The sequence below is a fragment of the Ranitomeya variabilis genome, chromosome 8, assembly GCF_051348905.1.
Source record: "Ranitomeya variabilis isolate aRanVar5 chromosome 8, aRanVar5.hap1, whole genome shotgun sequence".
Classification (NCBI taxonomy): Eukaryota; Metazoa; Chordata; class Amphibia; order Anura; family Dendrobatidae; genus Ranitomeya; species Ranitomeya variabilis.
In genome coordinates, this window is record NC_135239.1 from 20209879 (window position 1) to 20237635 (window position 27757).

Consider the following 27757-nt stretch of genomic DNA (forward strand, 5'->3'; position numbering starts at 1 on the left):
TTTTTATAGCGCCATTTATTCCGTGGCGCTTTACATGTGAAAAGGGGGCAAATATAGACAAATACAATAAACATGAGCAAAAAACAAGGCACTAACAGGTACAGAAGGAGAGAGGACCCTGCCCGCAAGGGCTCACTGTCTGCATGGGATGGGTGAGGATACACAGAAATACATATTATATATATATATATATATATATATATATATATATATATATATATATATATATATATATATTTTTATATATATATATATATATATATATATATATATATTTATATTTATTTTTTAATTTTATTTATTTTTTTTTTAATTGTCATTTATGTTTTTCACCAACCTTAGAAAAACTCAGCTGTCCAAATATATACTGTACCTTTGCAATAACAGCCATTTTTTAAATAATTTTCAATTTTTCATAGCTATATTTAGTAAATATATATAATCTATAAAATATCATCTGTAACATCAATATATTAACCAAAAATACAAATAGAGATAACAAATATGTAAACAAAAAAATGAATACACGAAAACCTAAATTTGACAAGAGTATAGCAAATATATAACAATAATAAATGAATACATGAATCACAGATACAAAAAATATCTACATTTTAAATTTAAATACCGTAATACTATTGTAAACAGCACATAAATGATAAACCATGCATAAGATATGCGTACCATGAAGAAAAGGCCAAGTGTTTGATGCACATTTGCAAACCCACACCCCTGGTGTTAGGCCACATTACAGAACATCAATCGCTCCGTCTACCCGCTCAATTCATTTGTCTTTTAGATTGACCATATCAGAGTGCTAATTGGAAGCGCCACCAATCCTGCTGATGTGAAAGGCTTTCAAACATCATCTAACAGCCGTCCTTTATCGGAAATATGAAGAGTGACTCTTTAATAGGGGAGGCTGGCAATGCACCAAGCTCTGCAAGGGACTTGCACCCCTGGTGTCTAATGCAGGATATCAGCAAACAGAAAGCTAAACAGTCATTCTCTACCTCATCAGATAGTCCGATCAAAGCCGCTACTCAACCAGTCAAGACCCCCCCAATGCACACACACCTGCTGGGAATACCTTAATGGTGGTTTGCATTAGTTAGAAATGCTCAAAGATTAAACCCTTAAAAAAGGACAAGATGTCATCTCTGCAAAGTATGAGTTTAGCTGACACATATTCACAGGAAAGAGCGTAATTATAAGAGAGCCATTAGCACCGTGCACTAATTAATCTAGAAAACGCCTGTCAACAAGTCGCTCTTCAAGGATACTTCAACAGTCTCTTTGAAAACTAATGACAGATCGCAGATTTCTGCTATGTTAGCACGATCTGCGCTGCTGACGATTTTCCTTCTGCTAATTATTCACTAACTGCACCTAATTTTTTTACGTTTTTTTTGGTCTTTTTCTAGCAGCAGAAGTCATCCAGTGTCTCCATACCAAAGTTTTAAACTTGCAAAATTTCTCTCAGCAGGGTGATTCTTTCACCCCATCAGGAATGGTGCAATTTTTCATTTTCTCTGCTTCTTCCAAGGGCAATAACTTTTTTTTTTGTATTTCTATTGACATCGCCGGATGAGGTCTTATCAGTCATTGTACAGGAGGAGGTGAGCTGTGACATCACCTATTGTGAATGGTGGATCCTGTGCTATCTACTGTATATAGAGGTGTTATCAGTCATTGTACAGGAGGAGGACGTGATCTGTGACATCACCTATTGTGAATGGTGGATCCTGTGTCATCTACTGTATATAGAGGTGCTATCAGTCATTGTACAGGAGGAGGTGAGCTGTGATATCACCTATTGGGAATGGTGGATCCTCTGTTATCTACTGTATATAGAGGTGTTACCAGTAATTGTACAGGAGGTGAGCTGTGACATCACCTATTGTGAATGGTGGATCCTGTGTTATCTACTGTATATAGAGGTGTTATCAGTAATTGTACAGGAGGAGGAGGTGAGCTGTGACATCTATTGTGAATGGTGGATCCTGTGTTATCTACTGTATATAGAGGTGTTATCAGTCATTATACAGGAGGAGGAGGTGAGCTGTGATATCACCTATTGTGAATGGTGGATCCTGTGTTATCTACTGTATATAGAGGTGTTATCAGTCATTGTACAGGAGGAGGAGGTGAGCTGTGATATCACCTATTGTGAATGGTGGATCCTGTGTTATCTACTGTATATAGAGGTGTTATCAATCATTATACAAATGGAGGAGGTGAGCTGTGACATCAGTTATTGTGAATGGTGGATCCTGTGTTATCTACTGTATATAGAGGTGTTATCAGTCATTGTACAGGAGGAGGTGAGCTGTAACATTGCCTACTCTGAATGGTGGATTCTGTATTATCCATAATATATAAAGATTCTGCCAATCATTGTAATTCTGTCTGTGATGATAACGAGACTTAAAAGTAGTTTGAACACAACCGCTAAACTAGTATTAGGCCTTGTGGCCAGTTTGAAAATTGAAAGATTTCAAATTTTATTTTTACATTTAGGCTATGTGCCCACGTTGTTTGCGTTTTCGCAGCGTTTTTCCGCTGCGAAAACGCTTACAAAATGCATTCCATTATCTTTAATGGCATTCCGCATTGTTGTTCATTAATTTTGCAGACGTGCGGCGATTTTGCAGCTATAGAATGGTATTAGGATGCATAAAAAAACGCAAGAAAAACGCGACAAATAAGCGATAAAAACGCAAAAAAAAAAAAAACGTTAGAAAAACACAAGCGTATTTCCTGGCAAGGGAGTCCGTTTTGATGAGGAAAATTCTGCAATGTGGGCACAGACATAGCCTTAGACTCCACTATTCAGAAATCAAGGTAGAGATGGGATCTAGCATTGGCATACCATTTGCAGTTTTTGTTGTGGGCCCCTCTATGTGTCCCCCTCGATGCTGTAAGATAGATGAACACATAAAAGTTCACTTCCCTTATGATGATAGAATGAGATAACACTAAGTATTGTACATACATTGGTCTTGCACACATTAAGCACCACTCTGCTCTTATCCCTTCATTGCTGCAGATCTCTACCCTGCCTACTTTTCCTTAATCTCGAGTTCATTCTTCAGAAGCGCCCTGCTCCTTGGCCACGCTGCTTCTTGCATGCAGTAGGGCTGATTGGTTCCTGGACATTAGGGGTATGTTTCCACGGTACGGATTGGCAGCGCTTTGGACACAGCTCTGTCCTAAGCGCTGCCGGCTTTTGTACGCGCAGTGAACACATGCGGAATCACCGCATCCTATACATAGACTGTCGTATTTATCTTGCAGAGACTCAGCGTCTCCGCAAGATCGAGATACTGAAGTCTATAAAGACGTGCCGCATGGGCGTATACGCAGGTTTGCCACCTGCGTCTTTGAACGCATAGCGGAGATGGGATTTCATAAAATCCCATCCACTAATGCTGTTACATCTGGCTGCTGCGGCTGTATGCAGCGTCCAATCCGCAGCAAATACGCACCGTGGAAACATACCCTGACAGTTTGGCATGGTCACACAGCTTGTCCAAACAGTGCGCTCGACTATGCTACAAGCAAAGACAGCTCGTCCTCTGCAGCATCACAAGAGCACGGACACTGAAGAGCTGGAAGGCTCTAAAGCAATCAGATTGCAAGTGCGCACTGCTTACCTAGGAAACAGGCCACCACTGATACACTGCAGCAGTGGCCAATAACCAAGGCAACAGACAGTGCACTGTAGAATTAAAAATCCCTCCGTTTTTGAGAAGTAGGTAAATTACTCATTTTTCCAAGCACTTCACGATTTTACCTATTTAACAAGATGAGACATCCTCTTTAATCAAAAATCATCTCTACTTTACTTCCCACTAACCTATGATCTGTACCAAGCCCATCCTCATGATCGCATATCTCTACTCTCCCTTCATATTGCGGTCATTCTGTATTGCCCCTCTTAATCACGTCTGATCTCTACTCCTAATTACCACTGATCTGTCCTCCCCCTCTGAAGTGTCGCAGATCTGTACTTCTCAATTATCAAAGGCTGATTTATACTCCTCTGAATAGCAGCCGATTTGCACCTACCTTAATTGGTGCTGAACTGTAATCTCCCCCTTGATCACTGCTGATCTGAACACAGCCATCCTAATTGGAGCTGACTGCACCCTGTCCCCTTTAATCACTGCTGATCTCTACTCCCTTTTAATTACAGATGGCCCAAGCTCTCCCCTTAATCACAAGTGACCTGAACTCCCCCCTGTTATTCATTGCTAGTCTGTATCCCCATAATCAATATCGCCTCTGATCTGTACCCCCCTCTTACATCCTGCGGATCTGTACTCCCTCCGCTGATCTGTACTCACCCCTGCACAATCTCCGCTGATCTGTACTCCCCCGCACAATCACCACTGATCTGTACTCCCCCCGCACAATCTCCCCTGATCTGTACTCCCCCGCACAATCACCACTGATCTGTACTCCCCCCCACAAAATCACCGCTGATCTGTACTCCCTTTTAATTACAGATGGCCCAAGCTCTCCCCTTAATCACAAGTGACCTGAACTCCCCCCTGTTATTCATTGCTAGTCTGTATCCCCATAATCAATATCGCCTCTGATCTGTACCCTCCTCTTACATCCTGCGGATCTGTACTCCCTCCGCTGATCTGTAATCCCCCCGCACAATTTCCCCTGATCTGTACTCCCCAGCACAATCACCACTGATCTGTACTCCCCCCACAAAATCACCGCTGATCTGTACTCCCCCCACACAATCTCCCCTGATCTGTACTCCCCCGCACAATTGCCGCTGATTTGTACTCCCCAGCATAATTGCCGCTGATCTGTACTCCCCCCACACAATCACTGCTGATCTGTACTCCCACCACAAAATCACTGCTGATCTGTACTCCCTCCCACAAAATCACCGCTGATCTGTACTCCCTCCCACAAAATCACCGCTGATCTGTACTCCCTCCCACAAAATCACCGCTGATCTGTACTCCCCCCACAAAATCACCGCTCCCCTTTAATACTGCTGATCTGTACTCCCCTTTAATACTGCTGATCTGTACTCCCCCCGCACAATCACCGCTGCTCTGTACTCCCCTTTAATAATGCTGATCTGTACTCCCCTTTAATACTGCTGATCTGTACTCCCCTTTAATACTGCTGATCTGTACTTCCCCCGCACAATCACCGCTGCTCTGTACTCCCCCAGCACAATTGCCGCTGATCTGTACTCCCCCTTAATACTGCTGATCTGTACTCCCCCTTAATACTGCTGATCGGTTCTTCTCCTCCATAAATACATTTATTTGCCTGTAAAATGAACGTTCTGTGGACTTAACCGATCTGCGATGAACATGTTAACACTGTTCCTGGTCTGTGCAGCGGGAATTCCAAATTAACTCGGCGTGACGCCCCTCGCATCTATCTACGTGCAAATTATGATTGCAATAGAGCTTTCATTTATACTTGTGCTTAGTAATTATTGAGCAGCTCCACAAAGGGAAGGCGACTTCTCATTGGTCCGACGAACACAGCCCCAGCGTGGGGCGATATGGTTAATTTAAAATACTACGAACCTAAGCTCTTCATTACGGGGGAACGGACAGAGCAATCTCCTGTTTAAATATTTCCTCATCGCGGCTGCGGTCCCCTCCTCTGTACAGTGACGGCTGCGCTGTAATTACATGCTTTTCGCCTTTAATTGCGCGCTTTTCCGTGCACCTTCACAATAACAATTAGCAGAATCGGGCAAAGACAATTAATTTAAAAAAAAAACCCACTGGGTTATTATTTTAGGATTTCTTTAGAAAAGTTGCCCGTTCCCAGCGGCCGATCTCCAGCCGTTTTATTGTACAGTACAGGGATTATGTGAGAAAACAACCCAAGATCACAGCGACGCTCGAGGACGGGCTATTAAGTGCACAAAACCCCTATTATGTAGAGCGTTTTATAAACACGGCAAGAATTAGCCAACACATACTCTCATTAATGACCCTCGGCTCTCCGGATAATTATATGGGTTGACCATGTTATTTATTATGTGTCCGGTAAAAACTGAGGACAAATGCCAAAACAAGTGCCAGGTATAACGAGACACGATGCCCATAGATGTCACTGTGCACTAAAGAGACGTCAGCGCTGCCTAGAAACAGGAGATGGGAGGGAAGGAGGGTATATACGGTACGCGGTGAGACACCCTATAGATGCCACCATAATGGTGATAGGCAGAGGACATTATTACGGAGCCAGCCACAATACCCCTCCCACGATACGCCCAATTATCCACAGTACCCTTATAACAGGTCAGGTTATAGTGCCACCAAGAGAGTATTGTCCGCAATATCCAAGACCAATACCAGAAACACTATTCCTATAAAATGACCACCAGCCCCATAATGCTGCCAAGCACAGTGACCTGTAACAGGACCACCGCAATGCCCCTATTACAGTATTACCAAACCAGCAGGATACATTGTGATGGGAGATTTATGTGCCGCGTTACTCAGACTGCTGTACGGTGCCAGCTAGTAACACGTTATTTTACAACTGTATGTTGAAGTGTCAGGAGGGACATGCGAGGTCCTGCTGGAGGCGCAGCTACAGGACGTGCAGGGGTGGCAGCCACAACAGAGTCCAGGTGCCTCAGAGTTCCCAATGGACCATAAGGTCTAATTCTGCACAGGGGCCAAGAAATTTTAAGTTGCGTCTCTGTTTCTTACAATCTATGGTTTAAAGGGAAACAGAAATTTCAATTATTTTATGGGTCACATCTACATATTCAGAGCTGCATTTAAAGCGAAGATTCACTTGCAGCAAAAGTTACTTGGCGACTAAAGAACTTTAATGGTGTCGGGAATCTTCTTCACTTTTACCAACATATTCTTAATTATTATATCGGGAAAAGTATCAAGAGAAACAGCACTCATCCGATTCTTCGTTCAAGATGTGGCTTTAAATCAACAAAATAGGTTACATGAATATTTGTGGAGGTGCAGGTGTCAGGGGAGTTTTTTCATGAAGAGTGAGACTTGCCGGACTACGGCCATTTCACGCCTTGCTGGCGCTTCTACGGGTCAAAGTTTCTTAATTATTAAAGAGAACCTGTCACCCCCAAAATCGACGATGAGCTAAGCCCACCAGCATCGGGCTTATCTACAGCATTCTGTAATGCTGTAGATAAGCCCCCGATGTATCCTGAAAGATGAGTAAAACAGGTTAGATTATACTCACCCAGGGGTGGTCCGGTCCGATTGGTGTCGCGGTCCGGGGCCTCCCATCTTCTTATGATGACGTCCTCTTCTTGTCTTCACGCTGCGGCTCCGGCGCAGGCGTACTTTATCTGCCCTGTTGAGGGCAGAGCAAAGTACTGCAGTGCGCAGGCGCCGGGAAAGGTCAGAGAGGCCCAGCGCCTGCGCACTGCAGTACTTTGCTCTGCCCTCAACAGGGAAGACAAAGTACGCCTGCGCAGGAGCGTGAAGACAAGAAGAGGACGTCATCGTAAGAAGATGGGAGGCCCTGGACCGGACCACGACGCCCACCGCAGCAGGACCGCCCCTGGGTGAGTATAATCTAACCTTTTTCTTATCTTTCAGGATACATGGGGGGACTTATGTACAGCATTCCAGAATGCTGTAGATAAGCCCCTGATGCTGGTGGGCTTAGCGCATCGTCAATTTTGGGGGTGACAGGTTGCCTTTAAGAAACTTAATATCATGATCAGTACAGGATAAGTAATGTAATGTAGAGTTGTGTGAAAAAGTGTTTGCCCCTTCCTGATTTCCTATTCTTTTGTATGTTTGTCACACTTAAATGTTTCAGAAAGCCAAATACATATAAATATTAGACAAAGATAACACAAGTAAACACAAAATGCAGTTTTTAAATGAACGTCTTTATTATTAAGGCAAAAAGAAATCCAAACCTACAAGGCCTTGTGTGAAAAACTGATTGCCCCTCCACCCTTAAAACATAAAGTAACTATGGTTTATCACTTCTTTGGGAAGCAGCGTTAAAGTTGCCTAGCGACACGCATGCCTCATTACTGTCACACCTGTTCTCCAACAAGAAATCACTTACATAGGATCTGTCTCACAAACTGAAGTAGATCAAAGGATCATCAAAAGCTAGAAATCATGCCACAAGCCAAAGAAATTCTGGAACAAATGAGAAACAAAGTACGGTAATTGGGATCTATCAGTCTGGAAAAGGTTATAAAGCTACTTCTAAAGCTTTGTGACTCCAGCGAACCACAGTGAGAGCCATTATCCACAAATGGCGAAAACCTGGAATAGAAATGAACCTTTTCAGGAGTGTCCGGCTGTCCAAGATTACCCCAAGAGCGCAGTGATGACTCATCCAAGAGATCATAAAAGACTCCACAACAACATCCAAAGGACTGCAGACCTCACTTGCCTCAGTTAAGGTCAGTGTTCATGACTCCACCATTAGAAAGAGACTGGGCAAAAATGGCTCGCATGGCAGAGTTCCAAAACGAAAGCCACTGCCAGAAAACACCTTGATGATACCCAAGACTTTTGGGAGAATACTATGAGGACTGACAATACAAAAGTTGAACTATTTGGAAGGTGTTTGTCCCATTACATCTGGCGTAGAAGTAACAGCATTTCAGAAAAGGAAAATCATACCAACAGTAAAATGTGGTGGTAGTGTGATGGTCTGGGGCTGTTTTGCTGCTTCAGGAGCTTGAAGATTTGCTTTGATAAATTGAACCATGAATTCTACTGTCTAGCAAAAAATCGTGAAGGAGAATGTCCGACCATCTGTTTGTGACCTCAAGTTGAAGCGTGCTTGGGTTATGCAGCAGGACAATGATCAAAAACACACCAGCAAGTCTACTTCTGAATAGCTTTAAAAACAAAATTAAGACTTTGGAGTGGCCTAGTCAAAGTCCTGACCTTAATCTGATTGAGATGCTGTGGCATGACCTTAAACAGGCAGTTCATGCTCGGAAACCTCCAATGTGACTTAATTACAACAATTCTGCAAAGATGAATAGGCTAAAATTCCTCCAGATCTTTGTAAAAGACTCATTGCCAGTTATCACAAACGCTGGATTGCAGTTGTTGCTGCTATGGGTGGCCCAACCAGTTATTAGGATTAGGGACAATCACTTTTTCACACAGGGCCCTGTAGGTTTGGATTTCTTTTTCCCTTAATAATAAAGGTCTTCATTTAAAAACTGCATTTTGTGATTACTTGTGTTATCTGTGTCTAATTTTTACATTTGTTTGGTGATCTGACATATATAAGTGTGAGAAACATGCAAAAGGATAGGAAATCAGCAGACTAGTGAGTGCAGCTCTGGAGTATAATACCAGATGTAGCTCAGGATCAGTAATGTAATGTATGTACACAGTAACTGCACCAGCAGAATAGTGAGTACAGCTCTTGGGTAAAATAAAGGATATAACTCAGGATCAGTACAGGATAAGTAATTTAATGTATGTACACAGTGACTGCACCAGCAGAATAGTGAGTGCAGCTCTGGAGTATAATACAGGATGTAACTCAGGATCAGTAATGTAATGTATGTACACAGTGACTGACCAGCAGAATAGTGAGTGCAGCTCTGGAGTATAATACAGGATGTAAGTCAGGATCAGTAATGTAATGTATGTACACAGCGACTGCAGCAGCAGAATAGTGAGTGCAGCTCTGGGGTATAATACAGGATGTAACTCAGGATCAGTACAGGATCAGTAATGTAATGTATGTACACAGTCACTGCACCAGCAGAATAGTGAGTGCAGCTCTGGAGTATAATACAGGATGTAACTCAGGATCAGTACAGGATCAGTAATGTAATGTATGTACACAGTGACTGCACCAGCAGAATAGTGAGTGCAGCTCTGGAGTATAATACAGGATGTAACTCAGGATCAGTACAGGATCAGTAATGTAATGTATGTACACAGTGACTGCACCAGCAGAATAGTGAGTGCAGCTCTGGGGTATAATACAGGATGTAACTCAGGATCAGTAATGTAATGTATGTACACAGTGACTGCACCAGCAGAATAGTGAGTGCAGCTCTGGGGTATAATACGGAATATAATTCAGGATTGGTACAATACTAATACTTATATGTATACTATAAAAACAAATATTTTGCTTCAAGCAAAAATCTTGGTGCTGAGCTTTAGAAAATGAAGCAGAGCGATGTCAATGAAGCAAGCCTCGCGGATTCCATGGTCAGAAGCCTCGGAAGTGGGTGAGATGTATGGCGCTTCGGGCAGACTGTGACACCTATGGCATAGTGCAGCTCTGTGTTCCCTTGTCTGACAGGAGACTTATACAAGGGGTGGCGGTTTTACTAGCTCATAAACCAGGCTGCTTACTGACACAAAACATGCCCAATAATTATTCGGTGTTTTGTGGTTGCATGTATTCCACTCTGTAGATAGGACAGGACGACGAGGCCTGTAGAAAATGCCAGTAAAATACTATGTAATAATACACTTGTACGAGAAAATATAAATCTAGTCTAAACAAGGGGAGAGGACTGCGCTGAGGGTATACGTGGTCATTGGGAATGTAGTGGGGATCAATTAGGTGGCATCATACGTTCTAGATTTAGGTACATTGGATCAGTATAAAGTATCTCACAAGGTTGGCTTGGATACACTAGATCAGCAGATACTATCACACATGGTAGATTTAGAAATCATTGAACTTGATATAGTGGCTCAGCTGACAGTATCACACGTGATAGGATTAGATACAGGGGCTCAGCAGACAGTATCACAGGCTCAGATATACCAGTTCAGTCGTTAGTATGACACATGATAAGTTTGATATGCTTAGATACACAGCTCAATTTAATGCAAAATATTGTGCTGTGACATCTTCTCTGTATCAGTATCTCATATGATAAGCTTAGATATCCAACTCTTCAGCACAGTATCACACAGGATTGATTTATACATTATGCAATCAGGGCAGCTGTCTAATAGGACTCTCCGTGATCTCCACTTCTGGCTGCCCTACTATTCTATGTATTCTAACCATCATGGTAACAGATGATCATACAGCCGGAGAACAGCCCTCTAATAAGACAACTTGTCTCCCACCACTCCAACTATCCATACTGCACCATGACCAAGAAAGGAAAGCAACCTCAAGAACAAACACACTTATCGGGAAGCTGTCATATAGATCATAGCACTACCCTACAGATAAGGAGAGAGGCGCCACTGGGCCACGGGGAGCTGAAAGACACAAAGAAGCTCTTTAACTCCTTCCTCCAAGAGGAATAATCCGGGTGCCCCTAATTATGACACAGCGCCAATTACTAAACTGCAACTTCTATTAGTAGATACATTGCAGAATATGTTCCGCAATTGCCGACCTTTCAAAAAACGTTTGCATAAGTCAAATCAATAGTATAAAGTAAGTAAAAGAAACTTTGGAATATATCTCATCACAGAATTCTGCTTCTTTCTCCACATCTTATACCCCTGCCTCTTAAACTCATTATTCACTCTGAAAAAAAACAAGCTTAAATCCATCATATCGAAAGCAAGAGAGACTGCCAGTTCACTGAGGGATCAATTTACAGCTGCATATTGAAGACTATACAGATGGGAGGAGGGTTGCGGAGTAGAGCGAGAAAACAAGCAGACGCAGAACAAATCTGCAGATTGCACTGAAGTTAATGAGTAATTTAGCTTATTTCCGAGCTGGATTCATAGCTACACTACTCAGTACTGCTATATTATGTCATCCATGCTGCTACTACTTCTGAACGGGTGTTACATAGAGACAGAGCAGGAATCACTCATGTCTGTGTATAAGAGATATCCTCTAGCTCAGAGACAACTGAAAATTAGAAATAGAGCCCACAAAGGGTGAAAACTGATGAAAATGCAGAATGCAAGTCATATAATGGCCAGAAATAGTGGTTTTCCTCATGTACACACAAACACACGCCAGCTTATTCTGAACGGTAACCTGAATAGGTGAATACTAGCTAACAGACAATCCCTGCATGTGTTGCGGGTGTCAAACTACCGCGAGACATGCAGCTGTGGGGGCTCAAACATATTTTTCAAGTGCTCCTGCCGGCGATTCAGCTGCTCCACATCAACAGGACAGTTCTTCTGGTTTGCTTCGTCGAGACGTCATGCTGTTTGATAGCCGACACCCCACAGTTAGGCAGCAGGTAGCCGGCTGTCAATCAGCATGGCATCGGCAGTCATGCCCCATCAACAGAGAAGAGCGGAAAAGGAGCCACTGCGCTGTTGATGTCTACATGTCAGCGGATGCCACTGAATTGCTGGCAGGAGCGGTCTGTGTCCGTTTCGTGCTGGCAGAAATTGGCACTGGGCACAACAGGCAGGTGGTTAGTAGATACCTGCCTATTAGTTCTTATGCTCATAGTAACAAAATTAAATCATTCTAGATAATTCCTTCATCTTGCAACTTTCTGTTTAACATTATTGTTCTAAGAATCTACTTTTAATCCCTTAACCCCCAGAGATATTATTTTGCGTTTTCGTTTTTGCTCCCCTTCTTCCCAGAGCCATAACTTTTTGATTTTTCTGTCAATATGGTCATGTGAGGGCTTGTTTTCTTGCGGGACGAGTTGTACTTCTGAATGACACCATTGGTTTTACCATATCGTGTACTGGAAAACGGGAATAAATTCCAAGTGCGGTAAACCTGCAAAAAAAGTGCAATTCCACAAATTTTATTGTTTTGCTTTTTTAATAGGTACACTAAATGCTATAACTGACCTGCCATTATGATTCTCCAGGTCATTACGAGTTCATAGGCACTAAACATGTCTAGGTTGTTTTTTTTTTTATCTAAGTGGTGAAAACAATTACAAAGTTTGTTAAAAAAAACAAAAAAAAACAAAACAATTTTCCGATACTCGTAGTGTCTCCACTTTTCGTAATCTCGGGTTAGGTGAGGGCTTATTTTTTGCGTGCCGAGCTGATGTTTTTAAAGATACCATTTTGGTGCAGTTCTGATCTTTTGATCGCCCGTTATTGCATTTTAATGCAATGTTGCGGTGACCAAATAAACATTATTCTGGAGTTTTTACTTTTTTTTCTTGTTACACCATTTAGCGATTGGGTTAATTCTTTTTTTATATTGATAGATTGGGCGATTCTGAACGCGGCGATACCAAATATGTGTATGTTTAATATTTTTTATTGTTTTACTTTGAATGGGGCGAAAGGGGGGTGATTTGAACTTTTAGATTTTTTTTTAATATTTTCTAAAACATTTTTTTTTATTTTTTTTTTTACTTTTGGCCTGTCTCCATTTGAGACTAGAAGCTGCGATAACCCGATCGGCTCTGCTACATACTGGCGATGATCAGATCGCCTGTATGTAGCAGAATTGCTGACTTGCTATGAGCGCCGACCACTAGGTGGCGTTCATAGCAATCCAGCAGTGATAACCATAGAGGTCTGCCTGCTGGAAACCTCCTGGTTGTCATGCCAACCCATTGGTGACCCACAGTCATATGACACGGGTGCTGATGGGCGGGATTTCCTGCGTGCTTGCCGGAAGCGCATGCTAAATGAAGATCGTGATTCCACCCGCGGCTGTTACGGCCACATGTCAGCTGTTAAAAACAGCTGACATGGCTGGAAAAGGTGTGGGCTCTCAGCACTGAGATCTCATCTCCCGAGATCTTGGTGCCGAGATCTCCATCTGCACATGCGCCGACCAAGGCGGCCACTTTCCCTGAGTCCACCGCATAGGAAACCATCGAACTGCGGGGAACTCTGGCCTATCACAAAATGTCGGCAGAGCCCCCGCAGCACCGGAGACCCCTGCAGCACCGCCAGACACCCCCTCATCCCAGCCTGCAGCAACGGTACCAGTAAGGTATATCCGCATTATAAGACGCACCCCCATTTTCCCCCAAAATTTGGGGGGGGGGAAAGTGCGTCTTATAATCTGAAAAATACAGTAAGTGTAAGTTTTCTACTGGATACTACTGTATGAATTATGGTAATCTCTCATGTCTGTCCATACTTTTTGTGGGGAGCACTTCTGGCATATGTCTGCTCATATGATAATATAATATGTATTCTAAGGGCTCACTTACACGGCAGTTCTTCTTGTAAGAGTGCTATCCATTTTTTTGGATGGCACTTGTACCTATGATATTCTATGGGGCTATGAGCAAGTTAAATTTTTTCTTTGGACTGAGTGGTCCTTAGAAATATTGGAGACATGTCTAATTTTATGATCCAAGTGTTGGATCAAAATCAGCAAAGTCTATGGGTCCGCGAACAACAAAATCAGACCGCACTCACATTAAATTAAAGTGTGGTCCGTTTTTCCCGGACTGTCCGAATGGAGAAGGTGGAGAAACTTTTTGTCTTTTCTCTTCATGTATGAGAAAATGTAATCAATCTCTGATCAGAATAATTGCTCCACATGGATAATACTAAGGGTGTACGTCGGAAGCTTTTCAGGTTCATACACTGAACATGGCCCATTTCTGTTATCTGTCGCACTCATTCATCGTTTTGATTGATAAAATTGGGCACCATTTCATCTGCGACACAAATGTGAACGCGAGCTTGCCTCCATTATCTATGACAAAGTATATCTAGATAGAATATTAATAACCCCAACACACACAATTGAAGTTTTCACAAACCCTGACACATAACCAAATTCCAGGAGTGAAATGAGTAATCTGGATTTACGTCAGGAATTTAAAGAAGGCCAGAAAATGGCGGCGGTGCCAGCGTGAGCTTCCTGCCTGCCGCGCGCTCGTTCTGGCTAATCACTTGCTGGAGTCTGAGGTGTAAACAGTGAGCTAATTTCCTCTGCCTAACGAGACATCTGCTCAGAGTCTTTACTCAAGGTTAGCGTGGCGATCTCAGCGGACAAATATGCCACTTTACAAAGGAAGAACGTGTTATTTCTGCTTTAAGGGAGGGACCGAGAAAAAAAATTATTAAAAAAAAAAGATCCTGTCCGGTAACAATGGAATAATGAATATACAGTGGTCCACAGCTCTTACGAGCAAATGTGTGTACACAGGCCTGAGGTTAAGCAAAGAAGTGACATCACTTATCAATCACAGGGTGATGGTAACTACAACTCCTAATATGCCTCCGTGAATAATTTTCCTGCATTTTACAAAAAAAAAAAAAATGTAAAAAAAAAAAATTTCTTAAAGTTCCTCATATAGATTGTTAAATATATGAAGGAAAAGGGCGACTAAAAATAGGATCGTTCTGTATGTTCTAAAAAGAGGTAATGAATATTAATTAAAATGTGTTTTCAGAAAACTTTATCTGAAGTTTGCTGCTGTTTCTGTCATAAGGGGATCAGTCTCATCTCATTTGGAGGGGAATATATGAAGATTGACAAACAGCAAGAATCCATGAAGACATAATCTTGATCCCGGTAGGAAATGGCTGAGGATGACCCATTATGGGACAATGATTTACATGAGCGCCACCATCTCATGATAAATGTCCTATGGCACTGTGTAACATTATTCGTTCGCATCCCGTCCAGTCCATTCAACCACTACCCCGACATTGTACTCTAGGGACACCTGTCGCACACAATACTCGCCGTAAAGTGGTGACTACAATGTGGTGGCGCTGGGACACTTCCTAATCTGCCTATGAAGAGCATTTCCACCTAAAGCATGAGTAGATGCAATCAACAAGTTTTCGCCAATGATGCTCGGCATCATTCAAGCTTTCCCAAGTAGGCTCGGTCTTCATCTGTGTGAGAAAGGATGTGACAACTGCTAAAAGTGATGCTAAGGTGTAACTTTTATTGGGCCATTTCTGTGGGAACTCAGAAAGTGCAAGGAAAGTCAAAGTTGTGAGCAAATTATAAAGCAAAAGTATAATAAATGCCGCCATATACTGTCATTCTATGGCAGCCTAATCATATAAGAGCCCAATTAAAATTTCTACCAGATGTATATGTAATACAGACATTTGCTGGATGCCTTATACTTCTTGAAAGGGAAATACAACAGAGGTGTTGGAAACGTAGAATCTCCGACTCTGTTCGCAGTGAATGTATTCCAAAATGTGCACTTCCTAAGGAATGCTCAGACCTTTACCACTGTATATATCACCTATTTGCCACAGTTAGAAATGCATAATATCCTTTTTTTGTGGTGACCTCCAATTAGTTTCATGTGCAAACTCTTATGACCTTCAAATAACGTCTCATGTGCAAAGTCTCATGACTCCCAATAAAGTCTCATGTGCAAAGTCTCATGACCGCTAAAAGAAGTCTTATGACCTCCAAATAAAGTCTCATGACCACTAAATGAAGGCTCATGAAAGCCAAATGAAGGGTCATGTGCGAAATCTCATGACATTCAAATAAAATCTCATGTGCGAAGTCTCATGACATTCAAATAAAATCTCATGTGCGAAGTCTCATGACCACTAAATGAAGTCTCATGACCTCCAACTAAAGTCTCATGTGCAAAGTCTCATGACCTCCAACTAAAGTCTCATGTGCAAAGTCTCATGACCTCCAACTAAAGTCTCATGTGCAAAGTCGCGTGACCTCCAAAAAAAAGTACATGTGCTAAATATGTTAATGTTATTTGATGTTTCGAGAGCCTAACCTTGCCCCAAAAATCTATTATCTGGTGAAGGTTCAACATTACATTTTATGATATATATTTAAATATAGATAATGTAAAAACCTAAAAAAAAAATTTAGAGGTCTAGACAGGATTAGAGAACCTCATTATGCATTTATTCTAGTTCTAAATAACTTTTTTTTATGTAAAAGCAATACACAAGAGTATATAAAATATCCACTGCGTCTGCTACCAAACACAGCCTGATAGTAACATTCACAGACGTCGTCATCGAAAATATTCAGTTGTATTGTACAGCAAAAGAATAAAAATCTACTAAAACCATAAAAAATAGGAAAAGGGGAAAAAAATAAAGATTATTATAAATTTTAAATACATATATAACAATAAATCCTTAAAAAAAAAAAAACCATGAAACAAATCCAGAACTAATATTCTTACTGGCCGAAGCTCATTAAACTTTAGGATAATAAGACAAGCAGGACATGAAGCCGCTCACACATTTCCTGATGTGTTATAGTACAAAAAAAAGACACAAATGATGAATGCAGAATTATTACTAACAAGGCTAAGGTCTACTGAACAAAGGATACCCTATCTGGAAAAGAGCAGGGCTTAACGCAGTGCTGACGGAATAAGGTATGGGGTGGGGAGGGGGCACGTTCTTCGGTTTTGTCCTCACCTCTGGGTCCTGTAATGACAGGTCGATGATGCTGCGTAAAAGCCGTTCCAAGGGAAGAGGTCTGCGAAGGAGAAGGACTGCTGAAACCAGACTTCTCTGACTTCTTTAAGGTAGTAGGCGATGGCATTCCTGGCAAGAATGATTGATAAGTGCAATTTAATAATGCTAAGTCATGGAACCACAGCCTATGCATTGTGAACGTGGGTGCAAAAGCAGGGTTCATTCAGTGATACTCAACCTCCAGAGGCTGCTCCATAAGCTGCCTGTACTATGGCCAAGCTGGGATTGGACCATATAGGTCATGCCGATCTCATCTGCATGGTAAGGTGGCATCACAAAAAGTCCACGAGGGCAACCAATAAATGGCTAACTGTTGATGTAGAGACCTAAAATGATTTTTCCCGATCTTGTTAAACAATCTTGTGGGAATCGTAATAGACTAAGTTGGATTTTTTCCTAAGAGTTTGCTGCATGATCAATATATGGGGATTCTGCTGATACCTGAAGTGCTGTCAAAATCTGAAGTGACCCTTTAAATAACGATAATAATTTCCGTGTTTAGGCTGAGTGACTACCATTGTTTTCAGGTCCGGGAGGGCAAATCTTGAAAACCCAGCACAGACACAAATGTAAGCTCCTAATGCATTTTTTACTTTGCAGGAGATGGTATAAGACTCAATCAGTTTAGTGAAAAAATAAAATATCTATTCGGTTTTTCTAAAACGTCATCTTAAGATTCTGAGACATAATAAAGCAAAGTAAATATTTCTATGGGCAACAAATGCGTTACATCTGGGTTATTACTGCCTCTAAGTCCAGTCTGGTGACGCCTCAGGAGGAGATTTTTGCATTTAGTGTCCCGATTTTTTTTTTTATAAGGTTGAGTATCACTAAATCGCTCTGAAGGGAAAGTATTTTAAAAAAAAGAAAGTAAAAAGGAAGGAAAAAACATAAAAAGCAAAGTTCTTTAATAGATTAGCTGAGAGGTCTTTGTCAGTTTTTATGGTACGTTATGATGTGAGTACTAGACCTATTTGTGGTATTATTATGGTCACTTGCTGGATCTTTTAGGGAAAATAACCTATATGTTCAGATCTAAGGCTGAGGCATTAGTCTTCGAACTTTGGTATGGGGAAAGAACATAATATGGTATTTTAGTAGTGGAAAGTGACTCAAATCACGATCAAATTGCATCGTTTGGTCAGTAAGGCAAAGATCTACACTAGGATTTACACTCATTTCTGGAGTTAATCATGGTAAATTGAATGAACTGTGGTTGATGATGGTCCCTTTGTGGAATTGTACCCTTTCTCTCAACCTTTTTAATAGTGATAAAAGGGGTTAATTTAAATTAGTGGCATGGAGAAATATTTGCAACTGCATTAAAATGGCGTAAATTCCCTCATCCCACAGTGATTCAACTCCTCACTTTATTTTTATAGATCTCCGCTTGCTGTCAATGATATGGAACATTTTGTTTAGATCCATATTATATACACATACATATCTACCTACTTATCTATCCATCTGCCTACGTGTCCACCCATCCATCTGCCTACCTATCTACCCATCCATCTTCCCACCCATCCATCATCTACCCATCCTTCTACCTATCCATCTCCCATCCTTCTACCTATCCATCCACCCATCATCTATCCACCCATCCATCCATCTACCCATCATCGACCCATCCATCCATCTACCTATCCACCCACCCATCCATCTACCTATCCATCATCTACCCATCCATCATCTATCCACCCATCCATCCATCTACCCATCATCTACCTATCCATCCACCCATCATCTATCCACCATCCATCTGCCTACCTATCTACCCATCCATCCTCCCACCCATCCATCATCTACCCATCCTTCTACCTATCCATCTACCCATCCATTTATCCATCCATCTACCCACCCATCATCTATCCACCAATCCATCTACCCGTCCATCCACCCATCATCCATCCATCCACCTACCCATCCATCCACTCATCCATCCATCCATCCATCCACTCATCCATCCATCCACTCATCCATCCATCCACTCATCCATCCATCCATCCACTCATCCATCCATCCACTCATCCATCCATCCCATCCACTCATTCATTCACCCATTCATTCATCCATCCACTCATTCATCCACCCACTCATTCATCCAGCCACTCATTCATCCACCCAGTCATTCATTCATCCACTCATTTATTCATCAACTCACTCACTCATTCATCCATCCATCCACGCATTCATTCATCCATCCATCCTCTCATCTACCCTCCTACCTACCTAACCATCCTTCAGTTTTTACTATTGAGGGTTTGCTACTGTTGTATCCATCTAAAGCTGATACAATGCATTTCATTTGTGCTGCTGAGACCAGGCTTAGTAAAGCTGATGCTTCTGTAACAAACCCACAGGTTTGAGAAGTTTTAGATTTGGATGGGTTTTCAGCTTCTTGAACACAAGAAAAAGCCATAAAGGGGAAATCAGTTATAGATATATGAAGATGACATTGGTGACATCTGTGATCTTAAGGGGTTTTCTGACTTCAGAAAACCTGTGTCCCTAGGACAGTGTTTTTTTTTGTTTTTGTTTTTTAAACCAACTGTGCTTTGCACTGGACCCAGAGAGGGTGGGCAGAGTCTCCACTGCTGCTCCTGGTGTCTGTTTAGGTCTGTAGTGCTGACGTCATGTCGACAGTTCTTTAATCAATCACTGAGGTCAGCCGCTGAGCTCACTGATTGGTTGAAGCACTGTCAACATGAAGTTGGCGCAGGAGACAATAAAGGACACCAGGAGCAGCAGCGGAGACTCAGCACTTGAAGCACACTTTTTTTTTTTTTTTTTTTAAAGCAAACTGGACCTGGGAACAAGGGTTTTTTGTAAAAAGAAAACCCCTTTAAGCCACGGCATAATCACTATCACTATACTGAGCTCAAACCCTTTTAGTATGGCTCAGAGATTTCTGATGGCACATTCTAAACAAATGGCTGATGAAATTAATTGCAGTGTTTGTAAAATGTATCCAATATTAAGTGTCTGCAATCTGTGCATAGTGCCAAAGGTATCATTGCCCACTACAGCCATTTCATCTCACCAATGTCATCTAATGCCATGTATCTATAGGAATCAGGAGATCATTTATACTACACGCAGCTCCTTATTCTGCATATGTACCCTGTTATACCTGGGGGGAGGAGTAATAACTGCAATGAACCCTGAAGTTTGAGAGTAAGGGTTAACGAAGTACTATCCAAACAAAGGATTAGTGATGGCGGGAAAATGTGTGGTCAGAGATATGAGGTTTCCTATAGGATAATTCATGGCAATTTCTGATATGGTCTTGTACTTTCAGACTGTGTTCCAGAAATTGGTGGAAGAGCTTGCACTCTACAGAAACACAATGGGAAATCGGACTTGTAAACTTTACCTTCATATCGTAAAGTCTGTATATACAGGTCTAGTGAATGTGCACAGTACATCTCTTTCTATATGGATATTCTCCCTGGGCCTCCAGCTAACCTTGATCCCTGCCAAAGACAGGAAACCAAGCTGAGCCTGTCTGGCCGTGTTATCAGTGTTATATATAGAAGTGTGTGCTCGATAAGACCATAAAAACTGACAATTAACAGGCACAAGTACATGGCTCCATACAATAACCGGGGATGGGGAGTGGGGTGTTCAGTGTTAGTTAGCGCATAGCAGTTAGTCCCATTCAGAAATCATGGTGCATTGGCAGGTAGCATTATAGGACAGTGCTCGGTTATTGATCCCAAAGTAACATTGACGTCAGGTTAGTAGGAGAATCATGCAAAAACATTCGAACATTGATATGATTTCATACAGTAGCATGGTACAACAACATCCTCACTGATGCCACAATTAATGCTTCTCCATCTGGAAATGTGATGGCATGGGCTGACTAGGCGGCATGTATAAGTGTGTATATTACAGATCCTTACAAATCTGAGGCCTTTGTATTGTGAGTGTGTCCATTCGGAGACCTCATATGGCAGCACAATAGTGCCAACATACAAGCTCTGTACATACCGTGTATAGGTTTCCCTTAGATATGATACAAGCCTGCTATATCTTTTGCATATAAATACTTTGTGGTTGAGAATGACAGCTTGGGTATGTATACTTTTGCATCTAGATTTACAAGACTTCCGTCCTTGGTCTACAGCTCCTATGTACATCTATTCATCACCATGGTTACAGGCTACTACTGCAGCGTGATCATGCAGCGCTTTGCTATAGTCTGTAGGTTAGCAAGAAGAGGAAAAGAAGTGTTAGGACTACACAATAGTGAAATTTGTAGTCCATAGCCATGAAAATACATAGGTCTGCATAGGAGCTGTAAACACAAAACGGGAGTAGATATTTAATCAAGATTTTTTTCTTTTCAATAAAAAAGTGTATATGCCCTTTACCATCCTTCAGGATGTAAATCCTTGCTAAAAATGATGGTAGTTACAAAGTTAAGCAATGGATTAGTGATACAGGCCACTGACGGTCTAATGACAGAATCCCCCTTCAATGCTCATTATGAAGGCGCATGCACGCCTTCATCCCCCTATGAGAATATGGACATGTGCTGAGCCGCTAAGTGTCTCAGATGCAGAATGGGTTAGAAATGCTAAAACATTAAGTGGACATCAGATCGTGGCATTCAGTGATGTGACATAGCGATTCCCAACATTCCAGGGCATGCACAATTCGTGGTCTGCTGAAATGCAAGCGCCGTGGCCAAAGTCAGAGATCTCATGTAGCAGAAGTCCATTTATATACAGGAAAGCCCCCCAAAGCTGGACGGCTGCCATGGCCTATAAACTTCGCAAACCTCCCTGCTATCCAGATAATGTAGACATGTGGTTTGGAAGGATTGTATACATGACCCGCAACAAGGTCTCAAAATCAAAAGACACAGAAAGAGATCACCCAGAACACAGTGACCGGTGACCCCAACACAAATCCAAAACTCAAGAAAAACAGGAATCTTATCAGATAAAAAATATATTGTAAAACAAATTAGTAATAAATTAGAATTTGATTCAAAACTCAACAAATCACTGAATTGTTACATTTTAGAGTGGCAACGATACAATGTATTTTCCTTGATAACTAATAGAAAAAGACCTAATTATTCATCACTACAAATACTAATTATTACATATCATTTTCTAGGCTGAATAACATTCATAAAAGCTTGTGTGTCTCAATAGATATCAAAAATGACACATATTTTCCCCAACATTTTATCCTATTAAATAACATACACACAACACACATTATACAAAGTGTGAAAAAAGTATTGAACACATCACACATTGTCTAAGTAAATATATTTCTAAATATTATATTGACATGAAATTATCACCAGATGCCAGTAATAACCCATCCAGTCCACACAGGCATAGAAATCATACCATAGGTGTCCATCAATTATGTGTAATCTTCATCATCCTAGTACATGGGAGCAGATTTTTATCAAATATGTCTCAGAACTTTTGTCTATTCATCCTTCCCTCAATTACATGAAGTTTGTTAGTGCCCTATGCTGAAAAAAAGCCCACACCATAATGTTCCTTGTTATGATGACCTGGTGGTTAGGAGCACTAGGAATTACCTGATGAGCAAACTAGTAATACAGGACAAGCTCTGGGAAGTGGGAGCTCTGCTGACCGCAACCCCTAATCCTATCACAACAACTAGAAATAGCCGTGGAGCGTACCTGACTCTGCCTAGACGCCTCTTCACAGCCTAAGAGCTAACTACCCCTAAAGATAGAAAATAAAGCCTAGCTTGCCTCAGAGAAATTCCCCAAAGAAAAAGGCAGCCCCCCACACATATTGACTGTGAGTTAAGATGGAAGTCACAAACACAGGAATGAAATAGGTTTCAGCAAAGGAGGCCAGACTTAACTAAACAGACTGAGGATAGAAAAGGTATCTTTGCGGTCAGCATAAAAAACTACCAAAAAAACACGCAGAGTGCGCAAAAGAGACCCCCGCACCGACTCACGGCGCGGAGGTGCCACTCTGCATCCCAGAGCTTCCAGCTAGCAAGGCAAAATCATGATAGCAAGCTGGACATGAAAACAGTGGTAAACAAATAAGCTAGCAGGGACTTAGCTTTTGCTGGAGTAGACAGGTCATCTGAAAGATCCAAGAGAGAACTGAACCAGTACTAGGACATTGACAGCTGGCATCAAGTAACGATCTGAGTGGAGTTAAATAGAGCAGCTAGCCTAGGACTAAACGAGGTCAGCTGAGGAAGGAACCTCAGAACCAGCAGCTCCACTCACAGCCACCAGAGGGAGTCCATGGACAGAACTCGCCGAAGTACCATTCATCACCACAGGAGGGAGTTCGAGAACAGAATTCACAACAGTTCCTACCTCCATACTTCACTGTTGGTATGGTGCTTTTGGAGTGATATGCAGTGCCTTTTCGCCTCCAAACACTGTGTGTATTATGGCATCCAAAGAGTTCAATTTTGGTCTGATCTAACCAGACTATATTCTTCTCAGTATTTCACAGGCTTGTCTAAATATTGTTGAACAAACATTAAATGTACTTGAACATGCTTTTTGTTCAGCAATGGAGTCTTGCAGGAGGAACATGCATACAGGCCATCGAGGATGTGACTTGAGCATGCATACAGGTCATGGAGGTCGTTTTATATTTTATAGCCAATGTGAACATGCCTTTATGTGCTGCATGTATACCAACTCAAACGAAGCTCAATTTTTGTGTTTTCTCTTTGCATTTTTGCATTCTGTGCAAGTCGGGTGTGGCCTCCCTTTCCTGAGCTGGAAATTACATTTAAAGGCTTCCCCAGACTGGTGTCCACTGGTTGGGCCTTTGTCCTTTTGTCTGCCCTAATTCACACACACGGAGGTCAACTCTACACATGGTAAGGTTTTTAATATTGGACATTGTATCACCATCCCGATCAGAGTCACCTTGTCGATGGTGGGATGGCTTTTATGTTATTTTTGATCAAAAACATTATTACTAAGAACCCTAAGAACCCTGAGTTATTTAAATGAACTTTTGCTTTTTACTTTTTTAGTTACAGCAGGGTTTTTGCTCCATTTGTCTCTTGTAGGTTTTGTATGTTTTATGGCCAATGTGAACACGCGTTTATGTGCTGCATGTATACCAACTCAAACCAAGCTCAATTTTTGTGTTTCGTGCATAAAGGCCATGGAGATTGAGTGCATTACTTTGTTGTTTTTTTTTAAACAATTGTACCTGCTGATTTCAGGTCTTTCTATAGCTCTCCACAGGTGGTCCTTGGCTCTTGGACAACTCTTCTCGAAATGTTTTGCAAAAATAAGGTTATGAAGGTCTTGAGACAGCTCACTGGTTTTACCCATCATGAGATGTTTCTTGTGTGGCACCTTAGTAATGAGACACCATTTTATAAGCCGTCAGATGAACCAGCTGATATTTTTCACTAAGTGGCAGGATTGCTTTCTAATTATTGATAGGTTTCAGCTGCTGTCAGGACTTTCCGAGACATTTTGTGCCTGTCTTAATGTGTTCAATACTTTTTCCCAGTGTCATTTCTCATTATTACACAACTTGATTTATAGACATCTATGGTGATTTGTCTGCCCATGTGGACTGGTTGTTACTGACATCTGTTGAGAATTTCATGTCAATATAATCTTTAGAAATAGATTTAGTGATCTATACTTATTTAATATGCACAAACTATATATATATACATACACACACACACACACAGTACAGAGCAAACGTTTGGACACCTTTTCATTTAAAGATTTTTCTGTATTTTTATGACTATAAAAATTGTAAATTCACACTGAAGGCATCAAAACTATGAATTAACACATGTGGAATTATAAACTTAACAAAAAAGTGTGAAACAACTGAAATTATGTCTTATATTCTAGGTTCTTCAAAGTAGCCTCCTTTTGCTTTGATGACTGTTCTGCGCACTCTTGGCATTCTCTTGATGAGCTTCAAGAGGTAGTCACCGGGAATGGTTTTCACTTCACAGGTGTGCCCTGTCAGGTTTAATAAGTGGGATTTCTTGCCTTATAAATGGTGTTGGAACCATCAGTTGTGTAGTGCAGAAGTCTGGTGGATACACAGCTGATAGTCCTACTGAATAGACTGTTAGAATTTGTATTATGGCAAGAAAAAAGCAGCTAAGTAAAGAAAAACGAGTGGCCATCATTACTTTTAGAAATGAAGGTCAGTCAGTCTGAAAAATTGGGAAAACTTTGAAAGTGTCCCCAAGTGCAGTTGCAAAAACCATCAAGCGCTACAAAGAAACTGGCTCACATGAGGACCGCCCCAGGAAAGGAAGACCAAGAGTCACCTCTGCTTCTGAGGATAAGTTTATCCGAGTCACCAGCCTCAGAAATCGCAGGTTAACAGCAGCTCAGATTAGAGACCAGGTCAATGCCACACAGAGTTCTAGCAGCAGACACATCTCTACAACAACTGTTAAGAGGAGACTTTGTGCAGCAGGCCTTCATCGTAAAATAACTGCTAGGAAACCACTGCTAAGGACAGGCAACAAGCAGAAGAGACTTGTTTTGGCTAAAGAACACAAGGAATGGACATTAGACCAGTGGAAATCTGTGCTTTGGTCTGATGAGTCCAAATTTGAGATCTTTGGTTCCAACCACCGTGTCTTTGTACGACGCAGAAAAGGTAAACGGATGGACTCTACATGCCTGGTTCCCACCGTGAAGCATGGAGGAGGCGGCGTGATGGTGTGGGGGTGCTTTGCTGGTGACACTGTTGGGGATTTATTCAAAATAAGGCATACTGAACCAGCATGACTACCACAGCATCTTGCAGCGGCATGCTATTCCATCCGGTTTGCGTTTAGTTTAACCATCATTTATTTTTCAACAGGATAATGACCCCAAACACACCTCCAGGCTGTGTAAGGGCTATTTGACCAAGAAGGAGAGTGATGGGGTGCTACGCCAGATGACCTGGCCTCCACAGTCACCAGACCTGAACCCAATCGAGATGGTTTGGGGTGAGCTGGACCACAGAGTGAAGGCAAAAGGGCCAACAAGGGCTAAGCATCTCTGGGAACTCCTTCAAGATTGTTGGAAGACCATTCCCGGTGACTACCCCTTGAAGCTCATCAAGAGAATGACAAGAGTGTGCACAGCAGTCATCAAAGCAAAAGGTGGCTACTTTGAAGAACCTAGAATATAAGACATAATTTCAGTTGTTTCACACTTTTTTGTTAAGTATATAATTCCACATGTGTTAATTCATAGTTTTGATGCCTTCAGTGTGAATATACTTTATCATTTAAAGATTTTGTATGTCCAAACTTTTGCTCTGTACTGTATGTATATATATATATATATATATATATATATATATATATATATATATATATGTGCATATATATATATATATATATATATATATATATATATATATATATATATATATATATATATACATATACAGTTAGGTCCATATATATTTGGACAGAGACAACATTTTTCTAATTTTGGTTATAGACATTACCACAATGAATTTTAAACAAAACAATTTAGATGCAGTTGAAGTTCAGACTTTCAGCTTTCATTTGAGGGTATCCACATTAAAATTGGATGAAGGGTTTAGGAGTTTCAGCTCCTTAACATGTGCCACCCTGTTTTTTAAAGGGACCAAAAGTAATTGGACAATTGACTCCAAGGCTATTTCATGGACAGGTGTGGGCAATCCCTTTGTTATGTCATTCTCAATTAAGCAGATAAAAGGCCTGGAGTTGATTTGAGGTGTGGTGCTGCATTTGGAAGGTTTTGCTGTGAAGTAAACATTAGTTCAAAGGAGCTCTCCATGCAGGTGAAACAAGCCATCCTTAAGCTGCGAAAACAGAAAAAACCCATCTGAGAAATTGCTACAATATTAGAAGTGGCAAAATCTACAGTTTGGTACATCCTGAGAAAGATAGAAAGAACTGGTGAACTCATTAATGCAAAAAGACCTGGGCGCCCACGGAAGACAACAGTGGTGGATGATCGCAGAATAATGTCCATGGTGAAGAGAAACCCCTTCACAACAGCCAACCAAGTGAACAACACTCTCCAGGAGGTCGGAGGATCAATATCCAAATCTACCATAAAGAGAAGACTGCATGAAAGTAACTACAGAGGGTTCACTGCACGGTGCAGCCACTCATAAGCATCAAGAAGAAAAAGGCTAGACTGGACTTTGCTAAAAAAAAACATCTAAAAAAGCCAGCACAGTTCTGGAAGAACATTCTTTGGACAGATGAAACCAAGATCAACCTCTACCAGAATGATGGAAAGAGAAAAGTATGGTGAAGGCGTGGTACAGCTCATGACCCAAAGCATACCACATCATCTGTAAAACACGGCGGAGGCAGTGTGATGGCTTGGGCATGCATGGCTGCCAGTGGCGCTGGGTCACTAGTGTTTATTGATGATGTGACACAGGACAGAAGCA

The 27757-nt window shown here is 41.4% G+C and overlaps 1 protein-coding gene across 28 annotated transcripts in view; it reads right to left on the reverse strand.

Annotated features, from left to right (window-relative positions):
* Positions 1 to 27757, reverse strand: part of NFIA (nuclear factor I A) — a 482232-nt gene that overhangs the window by 64896 nt on the left and 389579 nt on the right. For 20 of the 28 annotated variants that reach the window (XM_077277136.1, XM_077277142.1, XM_077277146.1 and 17 more), the window contains one exon: positions 17265 to 17393. The exons of the other annotated variants lie outside the window; for them this stretch is intronic. In XM_077277136.1, coding sequence (XP_077133251.1) covers positions 17265 to 17393 — 129 coding nt within the window. The remainder of the gene's footprint in view (positions 1 to 17264; positions 17394 to 27757) is intronic. 28 annotated transcript variants of the gene reach the window in all.